The following is a 21126-nucleotide window of genomic DNA, read 5'->3' as shown; positions in this document are numbered from 1 at the left end:
CACTGGAAGGCAGGATCTCACCTGGAGGGAAGGCAGGGTCTCACTGTGAGGCAGGCAGGGTCCCAGCACAGCTCCCACCCGGCACCCCGGTGACAGGACAGCCCTGAGGGGATGGCTCTGCTGCGGTGAGCACTGAGGGCTGGGATCAGAGCCTTCCCCCCACAGTGACCCAGACAGATCGAACTCAGGAGCACTGTCCCTTCTGCCAGCATTTAAAAGTGACAGCTCTCAGTGCTCCAGAACAAGCCCTGCACCCTGCGCTGCCTTTCACCGCACTGCACCCCGGGTGTGAAGCTGCTCCTGCAGAACACGACAGGATTTCACAGGACATTAAATCCTATAGTTTTATCAAAGAGGAAACACACAAAACCAGCCTAATCTCTTAGCAAGGAGACAACTCTGATTAAAGGGAAGAGGACTTGAAAAAAGCCTCTAAAATGCTAAACTGAGCCATCACAGATAAGAAATTCTGCCATATGCTGCCACATCACTTCGCTGGCATCCGGCAGTCAGAGGGATCAACAAAACATTGTCAGGAATTATTTCGGTTAGCAGGCTGATATGCAGAGATTAGATTAATTAAACCAGTAAATCCCGTGCACGGATCAAAAACACCCAAGACAGAGAAGGAGAGTGAGTGAGTGGGAGCCAGGAGTGCTGAAGGGAACGTTTGCAAAGGTCTCAGCAGCCCAGCAAGGCTCAGGGGCTGAAACAAGGAACAAAAAAGGGAACAGCAAAGTCCCAGGGGACTCCAGATCCGGGTCTGACCCGGGCACCAAAGCCCAGCCTGGAGCAGGGCTCAGCTGGGCCAGTCCATCCCAGTGCAGGGCTCAGCTGGGCCAGTCCATCCCAGTGCAGGGCCACCAGGGGTGACCCCCACAGCACCCACAGGGACCCCAGAGCACCCATGGGGAACCACAGGGACCCCACAGCACCCACAGGGACCCCCAGGGACCCCCAGGGACCCCAGAGCACCCATGGGGAACCACAGGGACCCCCATAGCACCCACAGGGACCCCCATAGCACCCACAGGGACCCCACAGCACCCACAGGGACCCCCATAGCACCCACAGGGACCCCCATAGCACCCACAGGGACCCCCAGAGCATCCACAGGGACCCCCATAGCATCCACAGGGACCCCCAGAGCATCCACAGGGAGCCCCAGAACCCACAGGGACCCCACAGCACCCACAGCGACCCCTAGAGCACTCATGGGGACCCCCAGGGACCCTGTGCTGGGGCAGGGTCAGCAGCACAGGGACCCCATCCCACGCCTCCCCCCCGTAAGGAGTCACCCCAGCTCCCCATCCCTTACAATACACTTCAAAATGTGTTTTAAAACACGCTTTGTACAAACGTGCTCCACAGTTCCAGGGGAGTGCAGAACTCAAGGAGGGTTTGCACTGGGCTCACACTGCACAGGAGCCTCCTGGCACCCAAAAGGAAGTGACAGCACTCTAATGACAACACTGGTGCTACCTCACTAATGGCAACACTGGTGCCACCTCACTAATGACAGTCACAAATGACACCTCACTAATGACCATCACTAGTGACACCACACTAATGACAATGACCAGTGCCACCTCACTAATGACCACCGCCAGTGTCACCACACTAATGACAATCGTGTGTCACCGCACTAATGACAACACTGGTGCCACCTCACTGATGACAGCCACAAATGACACCTCGCTGATGACCACCACCAGTGTCACCTCACTAATGACAACCACAAATGACACCACACTAATAAACACCACCAATGCCAGCACACTAATGACAATCACAAATTACACCTCACTAATGACCATCACCAGTGTCACCACTCTAATGACAATCACCAGTGCCACCACACTAGTGACAATCACTGGTGCCACCTCACTAATGACAATCACTGGTGTCACCACACTGATGACCACCACCAGTGCCACCACGCTGATAACAATCACAAATGACACCTCACTAATGACTACCACTGGTGACACCACACTGATGACAATCACATGTCACCACTCTAATGACAACCACAAATGACACCACGCTAATGACAATCACTGGTGTCACCACACTAATGACCATCACAAATGACGCCTCACTAATTACCACCACCAGTGCCACCACACTAATGACCATCACAAACGACACCACACTAATGACCATCACCAGTGTCACCTCACTAATGACAACACTGGTGCCACCTCACTAATGACAATCAAAATGACACCTCACTAATGACCACCACCAGTGCCACCTCACTAATGACAATCACGGATCACCTCACTAATGACCATCACCAGTGCCACCATGCTGATAACAATCACCAGTGCCACCTCACTAATGACCATCACCAGTGTCACCACACTAATGACAATCACATGTCACCACACTAATGACAATCACTGGTGTCACCACACTAATGACAATCACGTGCCACCACACTAATGACCACACCGGTGTCACCTCTCGGGGACATCAGCCCACCAGCACAGCCCAATCCCAGCAGTGTCACTGCAGGAATCGCTCTGCAGGCTCAGCCCCCAGAACCTCCCAGAGCAGCCTGCAGAGCTCCCTGCCAGGGGCATTGCTGAGCATTGAACAACATTCACAAAAACCCGCACTGCCCATCAGTGCACAGGGACCGGCCATCTCGGGGTTTGTGGAGGGGTTCAAACCCCTCTGCAGGAGCACAGGAACACACCAAGAGTTCTCCTGTGAGCTCCTGTGCCCTCTGCAGCATCCACCAAAGGGATGGGCTGTCACTCTGAGCCCCTGCATCACTCCCTCAGCTGCTGAGCAATGAGAGGAGACTTAATGGGGGAAATGAAACCCATGAAGCAAGGGGAAAAGCACATCTGGGACAGGAAATGGAAACCTAGAAAAGCAGTAAAGCTGCAGACCTCGGGGCTGGGCTGGACAGTAAATTAGAGATGAAAATGCAATAGAATTTGGCAGCCAAAAAGGTCAATGCAATTTGGAACTGTATGTGCCAGGACTCCCATCACTGAGCAGGAGAGAGCCTCTTACCCAGGGTGAGATTTAAGCAGCTTGAATAAGTTTCGAATAAATACCCAAACATTTGGGTGCCTAACCAAATCAAGCCTCAAAATCCTTTTGGATTTTCACTTTGATTTCTAACATCTTTATGTTTGGCCTCTTTTCTGAGGATTCAATCTGTTGTTTGGGCGAATCCTTCACGATAACATCTGCAGTTGCCAAGAGACTGTTGTGCTGAGCCGGAGGATGATTTAGCATCTTGCAAACTGGGGTTTTGGAATTAGAAAAAATTGCTTTGCTCTTAGCAGCAGATACATTTCAATGCCGAAGGAACAGCCGTGGCTTCCCACAACTTTTGATTCAGTTATTCCCTCCAAACCACTGCTATTTTCCTTAAACACCACTTTTTTTCTGAGACCCATTACCGGGCTGCCGGGAAAGACAGCAATAAATAGAGAGAAGTCTCTAAACAGAGACTAAACAGTCCCTTCCTTTCCAAAGAGCCTGCAGCGACCTCCCCATCAGCAGAGCTGCATTTTCTGTCACTCACGGCCCAGAGCAGGGTGACAGCTCTGCCAGAGAAGTTTCCTGCACAGCTTTCCCTGGGAAAGGAAGGATCTGACAGGCTGCGTGGGGACCAGGCTTCAGAGCCAGCAGCTGACTCCAGAAATAAGTCTTACTACATAAATGCCGTATGTATTTAAATATAATGGTGTGCTGAATGGTAAGAATTATTTTGTCTTTGAATATGTACTCGCTGTAGTCCTTTCATAACCAAAATTGCATCTTTCAGCTGCTCATTGTTGCTTGATGTAACTAAAGCTTCCCTGTCAAGGAAGTTAAAATCCCTTCAGCCTCAACGCTCACTCACAATTTTCTTTGCAGAAGGTGGGAATTTATTCAGCCTGACCTTATGATTGAAGAGAGCAGGTTTATCCAAGCTGCCTGCCAAGCTCGACGTGTTTACTTTGGGCGCTCTGAAGTTGCATTAGAAATATTTATTGTAAGTACCAAAAGCTTGGGAAGCTTTGGAATGGCTGTTGTTGAGACAAATCCAGGGCTGAAACCTGGGCATGTTTTTGAGAGTGGCCTCAATGCAGGAGGGAGGGACTCCCCCCCAGAGGCTGTAAATCACGATTTTCTGGGCACTCCACTCCCCAGCTGAGCAGCTGACAGAGTCATTCAGAAGATGTGATCGTCCCTAAAAAGAGCATTTTCTAACACAAGGGGGAAACGTTGGAATTAAATGTGCTGGAAAACATCATTCGGAATTTCTGGGTCACACGGGGACAAAGGGAAAAAGCCCTTGGGAGCCGAGCTGAGCCAGGCCAGGCAGGGCCAGGGCTGGGTCTGGGGTCTGCCCGAGCCCCCTGCCCAGGGCAGCACCAGGGCTGGCAGCACTGCCAGGGACAGGGACAGGGATGGGGATGGGACAGGGATGGGGACAGGGACAGGGATGGGATGGGGATGGGGACAGGACAAGGACAGGGACAGGGACAGGGAACGGACAGGGGCAGGGATGGGATGGGGACAGGGACAGGGGACAGGGACAGGGGACAGGGATGGGGATGGGGATGGGACAGGGATGATGGGGACAGGACAGGGATGGGGACAGGACAGGGATGGGGACAGGGACAGGGACAGGACAGGGATGGGGACAGGGACAGGGACGAGGGATGGGGACAGGACAGGGACAGGGATGGGGACAGGGATGGGGACAGGACAGGGATGGGGACAGGGACAGGACAGGGATGGGGACAGGGACAGGGACGAGGGATGGGGACAGGGACAGGGACAGGGATGGGACAGGGACAGGGATGGGAACAGGACAGGGATGGGACAGGGACAGGACAGGGACAGGGATGGGGACAAGGATGGGGACAGGGACAGGGACAGGGACAGGGAACAGGGACAGGGAGAGGGACAGGGATGGGGATGGGACAGGGACAGGGATGGGACAGGGACAGGGACAGGGATGGGGACAGGGACAGGACAGGGACAGGGATGGGGACAGGGATGGGGACAGGACAGGGACAGGGATGGGGATGGGGACAGGGACAGGGATGGGGACAGGACAAGGGACAGGGACAGGGATGGGGACAGGGGCTCTGCTGCCACTTCCCACTGCCAGGAATGGGGCACTGGGGTTCCCCCCTGCCCAGGTGTGAGGATCAGCTCCCAAAGTGCATCACAGCTCCAGCTGTGCCACAGCTGGGCACTTGCTTCCTTTCACCGTGCTGAAACAATCACCATGATTTCTCACTGGCCAAACTCTTTTACTGTCCTTGTTCTTTGGAGCTGCCTGAGCTGTGAGCCCAGCCTGGCTGCAGAGGGGCTCAGGGCTGCCTCAGCTGCAGCTCCTGCCCCTGCTGCTGGAGCACAAAGGGCTTTCAGGCACCAGTTTTCTCTCGGTTGTTTCCCAGGGCAGAGTTCCTCTGCCAAGGATCCACTGTGCTCTGACTTCCACTCCCAGCACTCCATCCTCCAGCCGTGCCAATCACATCCTCCTGATCGCATCCAAGACATTCCTGAGATGCACACACGTATCATTTTCTCTCCAAGAGTTCTGATGGCTTTGCCAGTTAATTAAAATAGAACTTCAAAGGGTTTTTGTAATAGATTATAATATCTTCGGTTTCATGACATCTGTTAAAATTTACAACTGAGGATGTCATTTTTGGTGAAAAACATGTTCTTTTACACCCAACCCATTTATTTGTGTATTTATTTAGTGACAGAGCATCTCACTTAGAAGAAACATGCAAAAGCAATCATTAATCATACTTTTGTCAAAAGAGCTTCCCCAGCAGCTCGGTGCAAGCCCACAGACAAGCTGCTGGGGTGTGGGAGTTCCGAGAACAGGCAGGGAGCCCTGCCAAGAGAGCTGTGGAGGCACCTCTGTGCTTCAGTGTCTGGTGGGGAGGAAACAGAGAGGAAAACAAAGAGCCACAGAGCAGACACCGGAGTTTTCTGGGAAGGATGCAGCCCCACGGATGGGAAAGGAAAGGAAATCACAGCAGCCAGTGGGAGCAGGACTGTCAGTGTGTCAGAACCAGCCAGGGTCAGCTCAGCAGTGTTTTCTATCAGCACACAGCTCACAGGCTGTGTTACAGCTGCATTCCTCCTCAGGATGGAAACAAGGGGTGCAGCCCCAGCCAGCCTTGTCTGAGCGACCCAGTGCTCGAGGCCATGCTCATTTTAGCACACAGGTGTCACCTGTCCCCTCCTGCCCCAGCGCCCCTGTGTGTGCCCAGGGTGCAGCTGTGCACTCTGTACAGGGTTCATTTATTAATGCCATTAATTCCATTAATTTTCATTCACTACATCGAGTGCCACACCCCTCTCTGTGTACCAGGGTCTGACAGAACCGTGTCCCCCCCTCTGGCTGGTGCAGAGCTCTCAGGGCTGTTCCACCCCACAGCCCCAGCCCTGCAGGGAGGGCAGGGCCAGGGCAGGCACAGAGGGACACCCAGGGCACTGGGGCAGTGCCAGCACCAGCCTGGGCACTGCTGGCACCGACCCTGCTCCCACAGCACTCACTGCTGCTCCATCTGTGATCTGGGATGGTCTCTGTGATCTGGGATGGTCTCTGTGATCTGGGATGGTCTCTGTGATCTGGGATGGTCTCTGTGATTTGGGATGGTCTCTGTGATCTGGGATGTTCTCTGTGATCTGGGATGTTCTCTATGATTTGGGATGGTCTCTATGATTTGGGATGGTCTCTGTGATCTGGGATGGTCTCTGTGATTTGGGATTTTCTCTGTGATTTGGGATGGTCTCTGTGATCTGGGATGGTCTCTGGGATCTGGGATGATCTCTGCACACCAACCCTGCTCCCACAGCACTCACTGCTGCTCCATCTGTGATCTGGGATGGTCTCTGTGATCTGGGATGGTCTCTGTGATTTGGGATGTTCTCTGCACACCAACCTCATTCCCATAGCACTCACTGCTGCTCCATCTGTGATCTGGGATGTTCTCTGTGATTTGGGATTTTCTCTGTGATCTGGGATGTTCTCTGTGATCTGGGATGGTCTCTGTGGTCTGGGATGTTCTCTGCATACCAACCCTGCTCCCACAGCACTCAGTGGTGCTCCAGTCTGTGATCTGGGATGGTCTCTGTGATTTGGGATGGTCTCTGTGATCTGGGATGGTCTCTGTGATGTTCTCTGCACACCAACCCTGTTCTCCATGGGTGCTGCTCCTCCTCTGCTTCTCCTCTGCTCCTCCTTTGTTTCTCCCCTGGGCTGGGCACGAACCCTCCGTGGTGTCACCGTGCAGGCAGCCATGCCCCACCCTGCAATGACAGCCATGAATTAATTATTACTCATTATACATCCAGGGATTAATGGGATGTCTTCCCTGGGCATCGTGCTATACTTTAGGGAATGTACTCAGCATTCAGCATGAACCAGAGGGATGGCAGCTCAGCTGATGAAACTCATCTTTCAAAATCGATGGAAGATGAAAAGCCCAGTGTCCACCACCAGGAGAATGGGATGCACCAAGTGCTGTTCACAGGAGCAGGAGCCCATGACGAGCCATGCTGTGTCTGCAGGCTGCTCTGGATCAAAGGTCAGCCGAGAGCTCTGTGTCTGCACTGTGCTGCAGACCAGGGATTGTCCCTGTCAGCCCTTGATTTAAAGATAAAAGAGCACAACTGTATCCAAACCCTGCAGCATTTTGATTTTTTTCCTTAAACGCTGCCTCTGTATTTTAGAGACTACAACTCCAAAACACAAAACCTGTCTGCCTTAGAGAGCAGTGCAGAGAGCTGGGTATCCAGGGAGCAGAGCACACACTGGGGCAGCTTCACCAGGTCCTGCCCTAAAACTGTGCCCAGCAGCAGCAGCTGCTTCCAGCACCACTGGGACTGTGAGTGAGCACCCAGAGTGGAGAGGAGATGGGGATTTCAGTCATGGGACACAGGGACACTGATTTCAGCCACAGGACACAGGGACACTGCTCTGAGCCACACACAGGGACACTGCTCTGAGCCATGGGACACAGGGACACTGCTCTGAGCCATGGGACACACACAGGGACACTGCTCTGAGCCACACACACACAGGGACACTGCTCTGAGCCATGGGACACACAGGGACACTGCTCTGAGCCACACACACACAGGGACACTGCTCTGAGCCATGGGACACACAGGGACACTGCTCTGAGCCATGGGACACACACAGGGACACTGCTCTGAGCCACACACACACAGGGACACTGCTCTGAGCCATGGGACACACAGGGACACTGCTCTGAGCCACACACACACAGGGACACTGCTCTGAGCCATGGGACACACAGGGACACTGCTCTGAGCCATGGGACACACAGGGACACTGCTCTGAGCCACACACACACACACAGGGACACTGCTCTGAGCCATGGGACACACACAGGGACACTGCTCTGAGCCACACACACACAGGGACACTGCTCTGAGCCATGGGACACACAGGGACACTGCTCTGAGCCACACACACACAGGGACACTGCTCTGAGCCATGGGACACACACAGGGACACTGCTCTGAGCCATGGGACACACACAGGGACACTGCTCTGAGCCATGGGACACACACAGGGACACTGCTCTGAGCCATGGGACACACACAGGGACACTGCTCTGAGCCATGGGACACACACAGGGACACTGCTCTGAGCCATGGGACACACACAGGGACACTGCTCTGAGCCATGGGACACACACAGGGACACTGCTCTGAGCCACACACACACAGGGACACTGCTCTGAGCCATGGGACACACACAGGGACACTGCTCTGAGCCACACACACACAGGGACACTGCTCTGAGCCACGGGACACACACAGGGACACTGCTCTGAGCCATGGGACACACAGGGACACTGCTCTGAGCCATGGGACACACACAGGGACACTGCTCTGAGCCATGGGACACACACAGGGACACTGCTCTGAGCCATGGGACACACACAGGGACACTGCTCTGAGCCACACACACACAGGGACACTGCTCTGAGCCATGGGACACACAGGGACACTGCTCTGAGCCACACACACACAGGGACACTGCTCTGAGCCATGGGACACACACAGGGACACTGCTCTGAGTCATGGGACACACACAGGGACACTGCTCTGAGCCACACACACACAGGGACACTGCTTTGAGCCACACACACACAGGGACACTGCTCTGAGCCACACACACACAGGGACACTGCTCTGAGCCATGGGACACAGGGACACTGCTCTGAGCCATGGGACACACAGGGACACTGCTCTGAGCCATGGGACACACACAGGGACACTGCTCTGAGCCATGGGACACACACAGGGACACTGCTCTGAGCCATGGGACACACAGGGACACTGCTCTGAGCCATGGGACACACAGGGACACTGCTCTGAGCCATGGGACACACAGGGACACTGCTTTGAGCCATGGGACACACAGGGACACTGCTCTGAGCCACACACACACAGGGACACTGATTTCAGCCACAGGACGCAGGTCACACCCTGTGCAGCTGCAATCATCACTATTCCCCACAAAAAGCTGCAAATTCCACCTTTACAAGTGAACCTCCAGAAGGCAGTGAGGATTCTTGCTGCTGCTGTAAATGTGTCCCAAACCTCCCATTTCAATGAGCTGGTTTCAACCTCTCACACTGCGGCTTCTGAACTTTTGTGCTTTTTAATTATGTATCCATGGAACAACAGCAAAGGCCATCCTAAAAAAAAAAAGGTTTAAAAGTGAAAATGGGTTGGATCTGTGCTATTCTGAAATACCAGCACAGACCGTGCCAGATTGCCTGGGCTACCCACACCACCTCCACCGAGCTCAGACGGCCCCAGACCAGCCAGATCTGGCTGAAAAACATTACAAAAGCATAACTCTGCTTCAGCTGCTTCTCACTAGAGTGGAGGGATATTGAGAGGCTCAAACCCTCGAGCTGACTGCAGATAAGGGACTCTGTGAGTGAGGGGTGGTTGGATCAGGAGCTCCCCTGAGTGCCTGTCCAGAGCAGCCAGCACAGCTGTGCCCGAGCTGCAGCTGCGCCCTGCAGCCTCTCAGAACTCCTCTGAAGTCAGCTGCGACTTCTTCTGAATTAAACCCTCCTGCAGGAATAAAGCTAGCTCCTAATGAACCTGGGTGGGGTACTCAATCAGTTCAGTGGGGCACATCTTCTACACTTTACAATTTGCCCCCAAGCATCCAACCTGAAGAAAAATTGCTGCAAACTAAGGGTTTCCATTCAATCCTCCTGCAGAATTTGCTTTTATCTCACCTAGCCAGGGCGGTTCTGGTGCCCATGGATGCAGGAATGGGCACTGGGGTGAGAGGGCTCGGTGCAAACTCAGTCATTGAGCACAGGGGCAGAGCCAGTGACCACAGGTGCCACAGGTGCCACAGGTGGAGGTTTGGGGATCCCTCCTGCCCCTCCTGCCCCTCCTGGGCACGGCTCCTGCAGGCTGGGCAGGCTGGGGCCAGGATGGGGTCAGGATGGGGCCAGGATGGGGCCAGGATGGGGCCAGGATGGGGCCAGGATGCTCTGCAGGGCCAGGATGGGGCCAGGATGGGGCCAGGATGCTCTGCAGGGCCAGGATGGGGCCAGGATGGGGCCAGGATGCTCTGCAGGGCCAGGATGGGGCCAGGATGCTCTGCAGGACCAGGGGGCTCTGCAGGACCAGGATGGGGCCAGGATGCTCTGCAGGGCCAGGATGCTCTGCAGGGCCAGGATGGGGCCAGGATGTTCTGCAGGACCAGGATGCTCTGCAGGGCCAGGATGGGGCCAGGACGCTCTGCAGGACCAGGATGTTCTGCAGGGCCAGGATGGGGCCAGGATGCTCTGCAGGGCCAGGGGGCTCTGCAGGACCAGGATGCTCTGCAGGGCCAAGGATGCTCTGCAGGACCAGGATGGGGCCAGGATGGGGCCAGGATGGGGCCAGGATGCTCTGCAGGGCCAGGGGGCTCTGCAGGACCAGGATGCTCTGCAGGGCCAGGATGCTCTGCAGGGCCAGGATGCTCTGCAGGGCCAGGATGGGGCCAGGATGCTCTGCAGGGCCAGGGGGCTCTGCAGGGCCAGGATGGGGCCAGGATGCTCTGCAGGACCAGGATGGGGTCAGGATGCTCTGGGTCCAGCTCAGCATCCCGGTTCTGGCTGCACACCCCAGCAAAGCCATCCGAGCAGCAATGTCAGGTGTGACAAGGCGGGCAGAGCCAGAGCCAACAGCCAGGATTCCTGACTTTTTAAGCTGTTCAATTGAACATTTAAAAGGTTTAGTCTCCTCTCAGGTCTCCAGAGCACCCCGGGGCAGGCTTAAGTAACTGCACCATTAGGCAGCGAGCTGCAAATTGCCTATTAAGTCTGACTGAAACTGTAAAATTGCTTTTCACAATGCAAATTAATGTAAATAAGAACAATTGGTTACACATATCACAGACTATCAGATTGACGACAGATGATGCACACTGGTTTTTCCCCCTGAATTAGCATTGCTTTAAAGTTAAATTCAGTGCGTGTTTAAGAGGTCTGGATGTTCCTATGACAAATCCCCCCAGCACATTACAAATGCACATCGGGATGTATAGCCCCCATTACATGAAATACAAACCTCCTCTCAGGCCAGGCAGCGATTCTTGCTCTCAAGCCTAACAAAGCACCACAAAGCAAAGCCATTTGCTCAGGCACAGCCTAACCCCACTCATGAAGCTGCTATGGAGCCTTTAGGATGGAGGGGGCAAATCTGTGCATTTGAGAACCATCCCTCGATGGTCAAAGCCCCTCCTGGAGCCCTGGGCCCCAGTCAGTCACTGTGTGCCACAGCTCTCACCCTGCCTGGGCACTGCGTTGGCTGATTTATATCCCAGAGATGCAATAGAATGTATATCAGAAAGGTAAATAATAGATAGTATATCAGAAAGGTAAATCAGAATAGTAAATCGGAGTGGTAAATCAGAAAGGAAAATCAGAAAGGAAAATCAGCATGTCAATCAGAAAGGAAAATCAGCATGCAAACCAGCAAGGCCCCTTCTCTGCCCCAGTCCAGGCTGAGCAGAGGCACCACACACAGGCACCACCGCCCCACCTGCCTGAAGAACGAGGTCTGTGTCAGGACAGGCACTGCCAGGCTCAGCAGCCACTTCCACACCACAAATCCATCCTTCAGGGGAGCTCCTGGCAGCCGGGGCCAGCAGCAGGCAGAGCAGAGTTTCCTTCTCTGGTGGGAAATGTCCTTATCAGAGGTTTTGCTTATCATTACTAACACATGTTATCTGAAAATTTACATTCCCATTAGCTGCAGAAAAAGCTGTTGCCAGTTTATTACAGATTCTTGCATAAATCAGATACCCTGATAGCTCCCTGAGGACTGCAGCTCACCTGGGAGCAGGGCAGGGAGGAGGCAGTGCCAGCACAGGTCCCAGGCTGTGCCCTGGACAGCAGGAACCTCGGGCTGGAATCAGATTCATGAGACCTGGGGAGAGCCAGCAAGGTGGAAACTCAGCCCAGGCACAGCCACAGGCCATGAACATTCCGATGCAGCAGCTGTGATTTCAGGCCATGCTCATCTCCCTCCCTGCTGCTGCGCCTCCAGCAGCATTTTCTTCCCTGCTTCTAATATTTTAATTGCTGTTTTGAAGAACAGTGTTTGGAAAGAGAGTCTGGTACACGGTGCACAGGTCAAATAAACTCCATGTTTGCTTACCTTCCAGAGAAAAAAATAATTAGCCACAAGCTGGAGGTGTTTTCTTCCAGCCTCAGGGACCTTCAGCAGCAGCAGCTCTCTGCCTCTCCCTCTCATTAATATACAGGCAGATACAGATTAATTAGGCAAAGAGAGCTTATACCAAATTTGAAACCATTGACCTATATTTTAGGTTGGCTGTCCTGGTGTCCTCAGGGCTTTTGCTGAGTTTGGCTGTGCTGAATGCACTGAAATCTTTTTGTCTCACGTTGCTCTCTCTGCAGTAACACTCAGAGATCTCAACCCTGGGTCAGCCAGCCCACTCCTCACAGGTCACCCTGCTCTTCCCCATCAAAATCCAGTAGCCCAGAAAGCCACAAACCCCTGAATCTGTAGGATTTCTGCAGCCCCAGTCCCAGCTATGAACTCCTTCAGGCAGGCAATAATTCCATGGGAGCTGGGGCTGTGCTCTGCACCTGGACAGATTTCTGTGATGATAACAGCTCAGCACACACACCTGCACTGAAAACCTGAACTACTCGACAACAAGGCACAAAATGAACCCTGGAAAGCACAAAATGAACCCTGGAAAGCACAAAATGAACCCTGGAAAGCACCAAATCTGAACGTGAGCAGGCTGCTCCCCAGGCACCACAGCACTGCTGTAAATCACGGCGCAGGACTCCACAAAGCTGTCACTGCAGACACGGGTATTTACCGGCTGTGAATGCTGGAAACAGGATCCCTGTGCTCACAAAATCCCAGCGCTTCACTTCAGTGCGGGCTGTGAGTGAATTCTTGACAGATGGATGAAGCAGCAGCAGGGTGGCACAGGGGAGCCAGCAGGTGGGCAGAGGAGCCAAGAAGGGACTGGCACGGATCAGATTATCCTCTGCAAGCACCTTGAGACAGGCACAGATCAGATTATCCTCTGCAAACACCTTGAGATGGGCACAGTGTGCACACAGGAGCTGCACTGACCACATGAACAGCAAAAACCGTGCAGAGCTCCATCCCTGGTCCATCCCTGGTCTCTGAGCCGGGCTGTGCAGGGCTGGGCTGCCAACCCAGGAGCCCAAAACCTCGGGCTGTGAGCCCAGGGCTGGCCCTGCCCTGCCCCAGCTCCCTGCCCAGCCAGGGCACACACACACACCTCTGGGAGGGCTGCTCATCACCTGTGTGTCCCCAGAGCAGAGCCAACACAACCATCAGCTGCCACTGCTGCTGCAAATAATCCTGGTAATTGTGGTCCAATGTGAAGATGGAGGGGTTTTAGGACATTAAAAAGTGGATGAGCAGACATGCCTGTGTCTCCTCCTGCTCTCTGATGTTCCCTGTCCTGCTCAGCCCTGTGCTCACCCTGCCAAAGGGTCCAGGTGCCACGGCAGAGGTGGGGCATCGTGTCACCCCTCAGCAGCATCCCCAGGGGCAGGAGCTCTCCCTCTGCTCTGGAGAGCTGCCAGGACCCAGGGCTGCATCCCTGCAGGATCTGAGGGGTGTCTCTAACCTCCAGGGCCCAGGGCTGCATCCCTGCAGGGTCTGGGGGGTGTTTGTGACCTCCAGGACCCAGGGCTGCATCCCTGCAGGATCTGGAGGGTGTTTGTGACCTCCAGGACCCAGAGCTGCATCCCTGCAGGGTCTGGGGGGTGTTTGTGACCTCCAGGGCCCAGGGCTGCATCCCTGCAGGGTCTGGGGGGTGTTTGTGACCTCCAGGGCCCAGGGCTGCATCCCTGCAGGGTGTCTCTGACCTGCAGCCTTCCCCAGAACCATGGCTGGGGGTTGGTTAGATCAGGTTATTCCAGGTACACCATGACCACTGTAAGTCAGGGAACACTCGATTTCTGAGGCATCTGGGGAAATACACACAGCTCCTACCTGGGAGCCAAGAAAGGAGCTGCCCAGGGTGTTTGTTGGGAAGAATTCTCCAGCCTGGATCTCGCAGGTGATGGAGGGGTCCCTGTGAGTGCAGGGCCCTGCTCCCAGCTCGTGGCCCAGGGCTGTGCTGTGGGTTCCAAAGCTCACTGCAGCTGCAGGGAAAAGCTCTGCCCAGGGACAGAGGGCAGCAGCAAGGACAGGAGCAAAAAACAAAAAAACCAAACCAACCAACCAAACAAACAAACCAAAACAAAACAGCAAAAAACCCCACAACAACAAAAAACAAAAAAACCAAACCAAACCAAAAAAACCCAAAACAAAACCCCTGTACACACACACAACTGCACAACTGCAATGTTTATTAGCTTTTACACAATAACTAAATCCCAGCTCCCAGGATTCAGAATTCAGTATTCTGTATCAGCAATAATGATTAAAACTATTGAAAGTCATTAAAGAACTTGCTAATCAGTCTCTTAATTGAGGCTATCTGTTTTGCTTTACACAGAGACAAATTAAGCAGGTTAAAGCAGCTCCCAGCAAACATCTGTTGGAGCAATTCAAAATTAATGACAAATAAAACTGAGCTCCCTCTGCGGCTGGTTTTTCTCCCAACTGTACCTATAAACATGCTGTCATGGCTTGTCAGCCCAAAACAGCTTTGCAGCACATTGCCATCCCCTCTCAACATCTGGGAATCACAAAGCTGTTTGGGCTGGAAAATCCCTGCCAGGCTCACCCATCCCAGCCCTGCCCCGTGTCCCCAGGTGCCACCTGCACAGGGACTGCAATCCCTGCAGGGATGGGGACCCAGCCCTGCCCTGGCAGCTGTGCCAGGGCTCACAGCCCTTCCCAGGAGGAATTTCCCCAAAATCCACCCTGAGCCACCCTGGCCCAGCCTGGGGCTGCTCCCTGGGGCCCCCCACGTGTCCCCTCCTGTCAGGGATTGTGCAGAGCCAGAAGGAAAACCCAACAGATTATTGATCATAAAACTAAGACAGTTACAGATTTAAAATGAAAGTTTGGTTTAATTTCTCATGTTCTCCAGTCTCACAGGTCCCAAACAGAGTCTCTGTTGGATGATGTGAAATATTTGATTGTTAGCTTTTCCAGAAAAAGATGAAAAGTCTTAGCTACAAGTTTATCCAAGACATATTTTTTTAGCTTGACAATAAAAGTGCACGAGATGGAAGCAGCGTGGCTGAGCAGGTCCCAGCACAGCACAGCAATCCTCCTGCCTCCCACAGGATGAGAACACGGCTTTGCTCCTCGAGCCATCCCTTGGAAGGACAGGGCAGACACGATCTGCCTCCAACCACTGCTTTTGATGGCTAAAAAAAGTTAATTAGAACTCCTGAAACAATGAGACATCCAATTTTTCAAACATGATTCATCCTGCGTCCGCACAAGTCTCCTGAGGGTCATTTTCATCCTGAATTAATCTCTCTGATGTGAGGCTGAAGTGATCAGCAGTGACACCACGGCCACAGCGCTGCAGGGCTGGGGGTGACACTGATGGCATCGAGGCTGGCAACACCAAAAATCGGCTCAAAATTAAACCAGCTCCACTGGCACCAAGTGCAAGAGGCTCTTTCAGCCCCTGGCCATGTCTCTGGGCACAAGCTGCATCCCTTCCATGAGGAATGGATGGGGATAACACCCCTGCACTGTCCTGGAGCACTGCAGGGAACTGCTGGAGACCAGGACAAACCCCAACCCCTGCTGACAAACCCAAATCCCTGCTGACAAACCCCAGTTCCTGCTGACAAACCCCAATTCCTGCTGACAAACCCCAATTTCTGCTGACCAACCCCAACCCCTGCTGACAAACCCCAACCCCTGCTGACAAATCCCAATTCCTGGTGACAAACCCCAATCCCTGCTGACAAACCCCAGTTCCTGCTGACAAACCCCAATCCCTGCTGACAAACCCCAATTTCTGCTGACCAACCCCAACCCCTGCTGACAAACCCCAATCCCTGCTGACAAACCCCAGTTCCTGCTGACAAACCCCAATCCCTGCTGACCAACCCCAATCCTGCTGACAAACCCCAATCCCTGCTGACAAACCCCAATTCCTGCTGACAAACCCCAATCCCTGCTGACAAACCCCAGTTCCTGCTGACAAACCCCAATCCCTGCTGACAAACCCCAGTTCCTGCTGACAAACCCCAATCCCTGCTGACAAACCCCAGTTCCTGCTGACAAACCCCAGTTCCTGCTGACAAACCCCAATCCCTGCTGACAAACCCCAATTCCTGCTAACAAACCCCAATCCCTGCTGACAAACCCCAATTCCTGCTAACAAACCCCAATTCCTGGTGACAAACCCCAGTTCCTGCTGACAAACCCCAGTTCCTGCTGACAAACCCCAGTTCCTGCTGACAAACCCCAATCCCTGCTGACAAACCCCAATCCCTGCTGACCAACCCCAATCCCTGCTGACAAACCCCAATCCCTGCTGACAAACCCCAATCCCTGCTGACAAACCCCAATCCCTGCTGACCAGCCCCAGTTCCTGCTGACAAACCCCAGTTCCTGCTGCTGCCAGCTGTGGCTGCAGTGGCTGCTCCTGAACTCCGAGGGGTTCCTGCCCAGCTGCCCTGGCTCAGTGCCCTTCCCTGCCCTCCCCTGTCCTTCCCTTCCCTTCCCTTCCCTTCCCTTCCCTTCCCTTCCCTTCCCTTCCCTTCCCTTCCCTTCCCTTCCCTTCCCTCCCCTGTCCTTCCCTCCCCTTCCCTTCCCTTCCCTTCCCTTCCCTTCCCTTCCCTTCCCTTCCCTTCCCTTCCCTTCCCTTCCCTTCCCTTCCCTTCCCTTCCCTTCCCTTCCCTTCCCTTCCCTCCCCTCCCCTGCCCTTCCCTTCCCTTCCCTTCCCTGCCCTCCCCTGCCCTGCCCTCCCCTTCCCTTCCCTTCCCTTCCCTTCCCTTCCCTTCCCTTCCCTTCCCTTCCCTTCCCTTCCCTTCCCTTCCCTTCCCTTCCCTTCCCTTCCCTTCCCTTCCCTTCCCTTCCCTTCCCTTCCCTTCCCTTCCCTTCCCTTCCCTTCCCTTCCCTTCCCTCCCCTCCCCTCCCCTCCCCTCCCCTCCCCTCCCCTCCCCTCCCCTCCCCTCTCCTGCATTCCCCGTTCCCTTCAGCTCCCCCCAGCACTGGGTGCTGCAGCTGGGGGTCCTGAGCCGTGCCCAGGAGGGAGATCCCACACTCACCACATCTCTGGAGCTGGGTAAATAAACCACAGTGAGCAGCTGCTCCAACTCCAGCCTTGCCTCAGAGCCACTGCTCCCTTTGGTGAGCTCTGAGCCGTTCCCTGAACACATCCTGGAGTAAATTTGCCTGCTGCCTACTTGCAAGCAAGTCAGAGAATAGTTCATATTTTTCTTGGCAAGATGAACTTCATGACTGGGTTCTAGCAAATATACTCTGGGATTTATACCCTCATCTCATATGCCATCAGAATTCTACAATATTTGACCAAATTTTTCTTTTTTGGCAAGCACTCTTGCCAGGAAGTTCATTAGCCAAGGTTTGCAAAACTGGAGGGAATGATCAATATTAGCACAGGCAGAGCAAATTCATTTTCTGATGAGTGCAGGTATTGCTGGTGTTTTCTTTAGTCCCAATTGTCACTGGCAATGCACTGGATGTGGCGACTGCTGAATCTCAAAGCCTTCAGTGCCACTCACAAACCATGGCCAGGCTGGGATTTCATTCAGCACGGGCAGGCATTTTGCTGAAAAATCCAATATGAGCCATCATTTTAAAAAATGTAACAGTTAAAAATAAGACAGGTGGCCTTTTTCCTCCTGCATTTTCAGTTTTTATTTTCTGTCAGCCTGGGCCCCTCCCCAGCTCCCCCAGGGGTTCCCCAGCACCCTCAGGGTCCATCCTGGCTGCGAGGGGACACTGAGGGGTGCCAGGAGGGGAGGGAAGCTCCAGCCCCGTGGCCATGCATCTGTAGGGCTCAGGAGATGGAGAGGCAGATTGAAATCCTGCAGGTGAGGAGGGGACACAGTGAGTGCCAGTGTCACATCCCCACACTGCTGGGACGGTCCCAGCTGCACTGACAACTGAAACCCCAGCTCAGATCCTTGGGGCCGGGTGAGTTGGTGTGCAGGGTTCCAGCTGCAGCAGCACAGCTGGAAGCAGAATGGCCAGAATCCTTCCCAGCAGAGTCCAGGCTGGGCTGGGCAGGGCTCAGAGCAGCTCAGTCTAGGGGAAGGAGTGGGATGAGATGGGATTTAACATCCAATGCACAGCAGGCTGTGATTCTGTCACTCCATGGAGCACAGACACCCAAGCAGGGTGACCGAGCAGCCAGGGCTGTGCCAGGAGCGCTCACCGCTCTGAGACTCACACCCAGCAGAGCCCCAGAGCCACCCCCTCCTCCGGAATCACAAAATTACAAAACAAACTGTGCAACAAAACAAATGAGCTTGGTAATTTGTTATCGTTGTGCTGCTCCAGCAGCATGCCGAGGGTTGTAAATTAGGTGCTGTATTAAAAATGACAGAATCACTGCGAGTTCTGCTCGGAGAGGGGGATTCACTGAGGTGTTTGTGCGTCTCAGCGTTTGCACAGAGGGGAACAGCAGCACAGAAACACTGAGGGGCCACCATGCTGCTCAATAATGCTCAGGAGTAGAAATCAGAGGGAAAGTTACTGGGCAAACACCTCTGGGTGCATGGCAAACACATCTGGGTGCATGGCAAACACCTCTGGGTGCCAGGGAATCACCTCTGGGTGCTGGGCAAACACCTCTGGGTGCCAGGGAAACACCTCTGGGTGCCAGGGAAACACCTCTGGGTGCCAGACAAACACCTCTGGGTGCCGGGCAAACACCTCTGGGTGCATGGCAAACACCTCTGGGTGCATGGCAAACACCTCTGGGTGCCAGGGAAACACCTCTGGGTGCCGGGCAAACACCTCTGGGTGCCAGGCAAACACCTCTGGGTGCCGGGCAAACACCTCTGGGTGCCTGGCAAACACCTCTGGGTGCCAGGCAAACACCTCTGGGTGCCAAGGAAACACCTCTGGGTGCCAGGGAAACACCTCTGGGTGCATGGCAAACACCTCTGGGTGCTGGGGAAACACCTCTGGGTGCCAGGGAAACACCTCTGGGTGCATGGCAAACACCTCTGGGTGCTGGCCAAACACCTCTGGGTGCCAGGCAAACACCTCTGGGTGCCGGGCAAACACCTCTGGGTGCCTGGCAAACACCTCTGGGTGCCTGGCAAACACCTCTGGGTGCCAGGCAAACACCTCTGGGTGCCAAGGAAACACCTCTGGGTGCCAGGGAAACACCTCTGGGTGCATGGCAAACACCTCTGGGTGCTGGGGAAACACCTCTGGGTGCCTGGCAAACACCTCTGGGTGCCAGGGAAACACCTCTGGGTGCCAGGGAAACACCTCTGGGTGCATGGCAAACACCTCTGGGTGCCGGGCAAACACCTCTGGGTGCCAGGCAAACACCTCTGAGTGCCAGGCAAACACCTCTGGGTGCATGGCAAACACCTCTGGGTGCTGGGCAAACATCTCTGGGTGCCGGGCAAACACCTCTGGGTGCATGGCAAACACCTCTGGGTGCCAGGGAAACACCTCTGGGTGCCTGGCAAACACCTCTGGGTGCATGGCAAACACCTCTGGGTGCATGGCAAACATCTCTGGGTGCATGGCAAACACCTCTGGGTGCATGGCAAACACCTCTGGATGCATGGCAAACATCTCTGGGTGCCAGGCAAACACCTCTGGGTGCATGGGAAACACCTCTGGGTGCTGGGGAAACACCTCTGGGTGCCAGGGAAACAGCTCTGGGTGCCAGGCAAACACCTCTGGGTGCCGGGCAAACACCTCTGGGTGCCAGGCAAACACCTCTGAGTGCCTGGCAAACACCTCTGGGTGCCGGGCAAACACCTCTGGGTGCCAGGCAAACACCTCTGAGTGCCAGGCAAACACCTCTGGGTGCATGGCAAACACCTCTGGGTGCTGGGCAAACATCTCTGGGTGCCGGGCAAACACCTCTGGGTGCCAGGCAAACACCTCTGAGTGCCAGGCAAACACCTCTGGGTGCCAGGCAAACACCTCTGGGTGCCAGGGAAACACCTCTGGGTGCATGGCAAACACCTCTGGGTGCCGGGGAAACAGCTCTGGGTGCATGGCAAACAGCTCTGGGTGCATGGCAAACACCTCTGGGTGCATGGCAAACACCTCTGGGTGCCAGGCAAACACCCCTGGGTGCCAGGCAAACACCCCTGGGTGCCAGGCAAACACCTCTGGGTGCCAGGCAAACAGCTCTGGGTGCATGGCAAACACCTCTGGGTGCATGGCAGACACCTCTGGGTGCCAGGGAAACACCTCTGGGTGCATGGCAAACACCTCTGGGTGCATGGCAAACACCTCTGGGTGCATGGCAGACACCTCTGGGTACTGGGCAAACACCTCTGAGTGCCAGGGAAACACCTCTGGGTGCATGGCAAACATCTCTGGGTGCCGGGCAAACACCTCTGGGTGCATGGCAGACACCTCTGGGTACTGGGCAAACATCTCTGGGTGCCAGGCAAACACCTCTGGGTGCCAGGCTCACCC

General features: G+C 54.6%; 1 protein-coding gene across 1 annotated transcript in view; it reads left to right on the top strand.

Moving 5' to 3' along the window:
* The first annotated feature begins 1575 nt into the window (after positions 1-1575).
* Positions 1576-21126, top strand: part of FPGT (fucose-1-phosphate guanylyltransferase) — a 36472-nt gene continuing 16921 nt past the window's right edge. Inside the window, exon 1 of the mRNA XM_033067536.2 lies at positions 1576-1984. Coding sequence (XP_032923427.1) covers positions 1576-1984 — 409 coding nt within the window. The remainder of the gene's footprint in view (positions 1985-21126) is intronic.

Source organism: Catharus ustulatus, chromosome 9 (genome assembly GCF_009819885.2).
Source record: "Catharus ustulatus isolate bCatUst1 chromosome 9, bCatUst1.pri.v2, whole genome shotgun sequence".
Taxonomy (NCBI): domain Eukaryota; kingdom Metazoa; phylum Chordata; class Aves; order Passeriformes; family Turdidae; genus Catharus; species Catharus ustulatus.
Note: the sequence above shows the minus strand (reverse complement) of the source record. Positions and strands in the feature narration are given on the sequence as shown.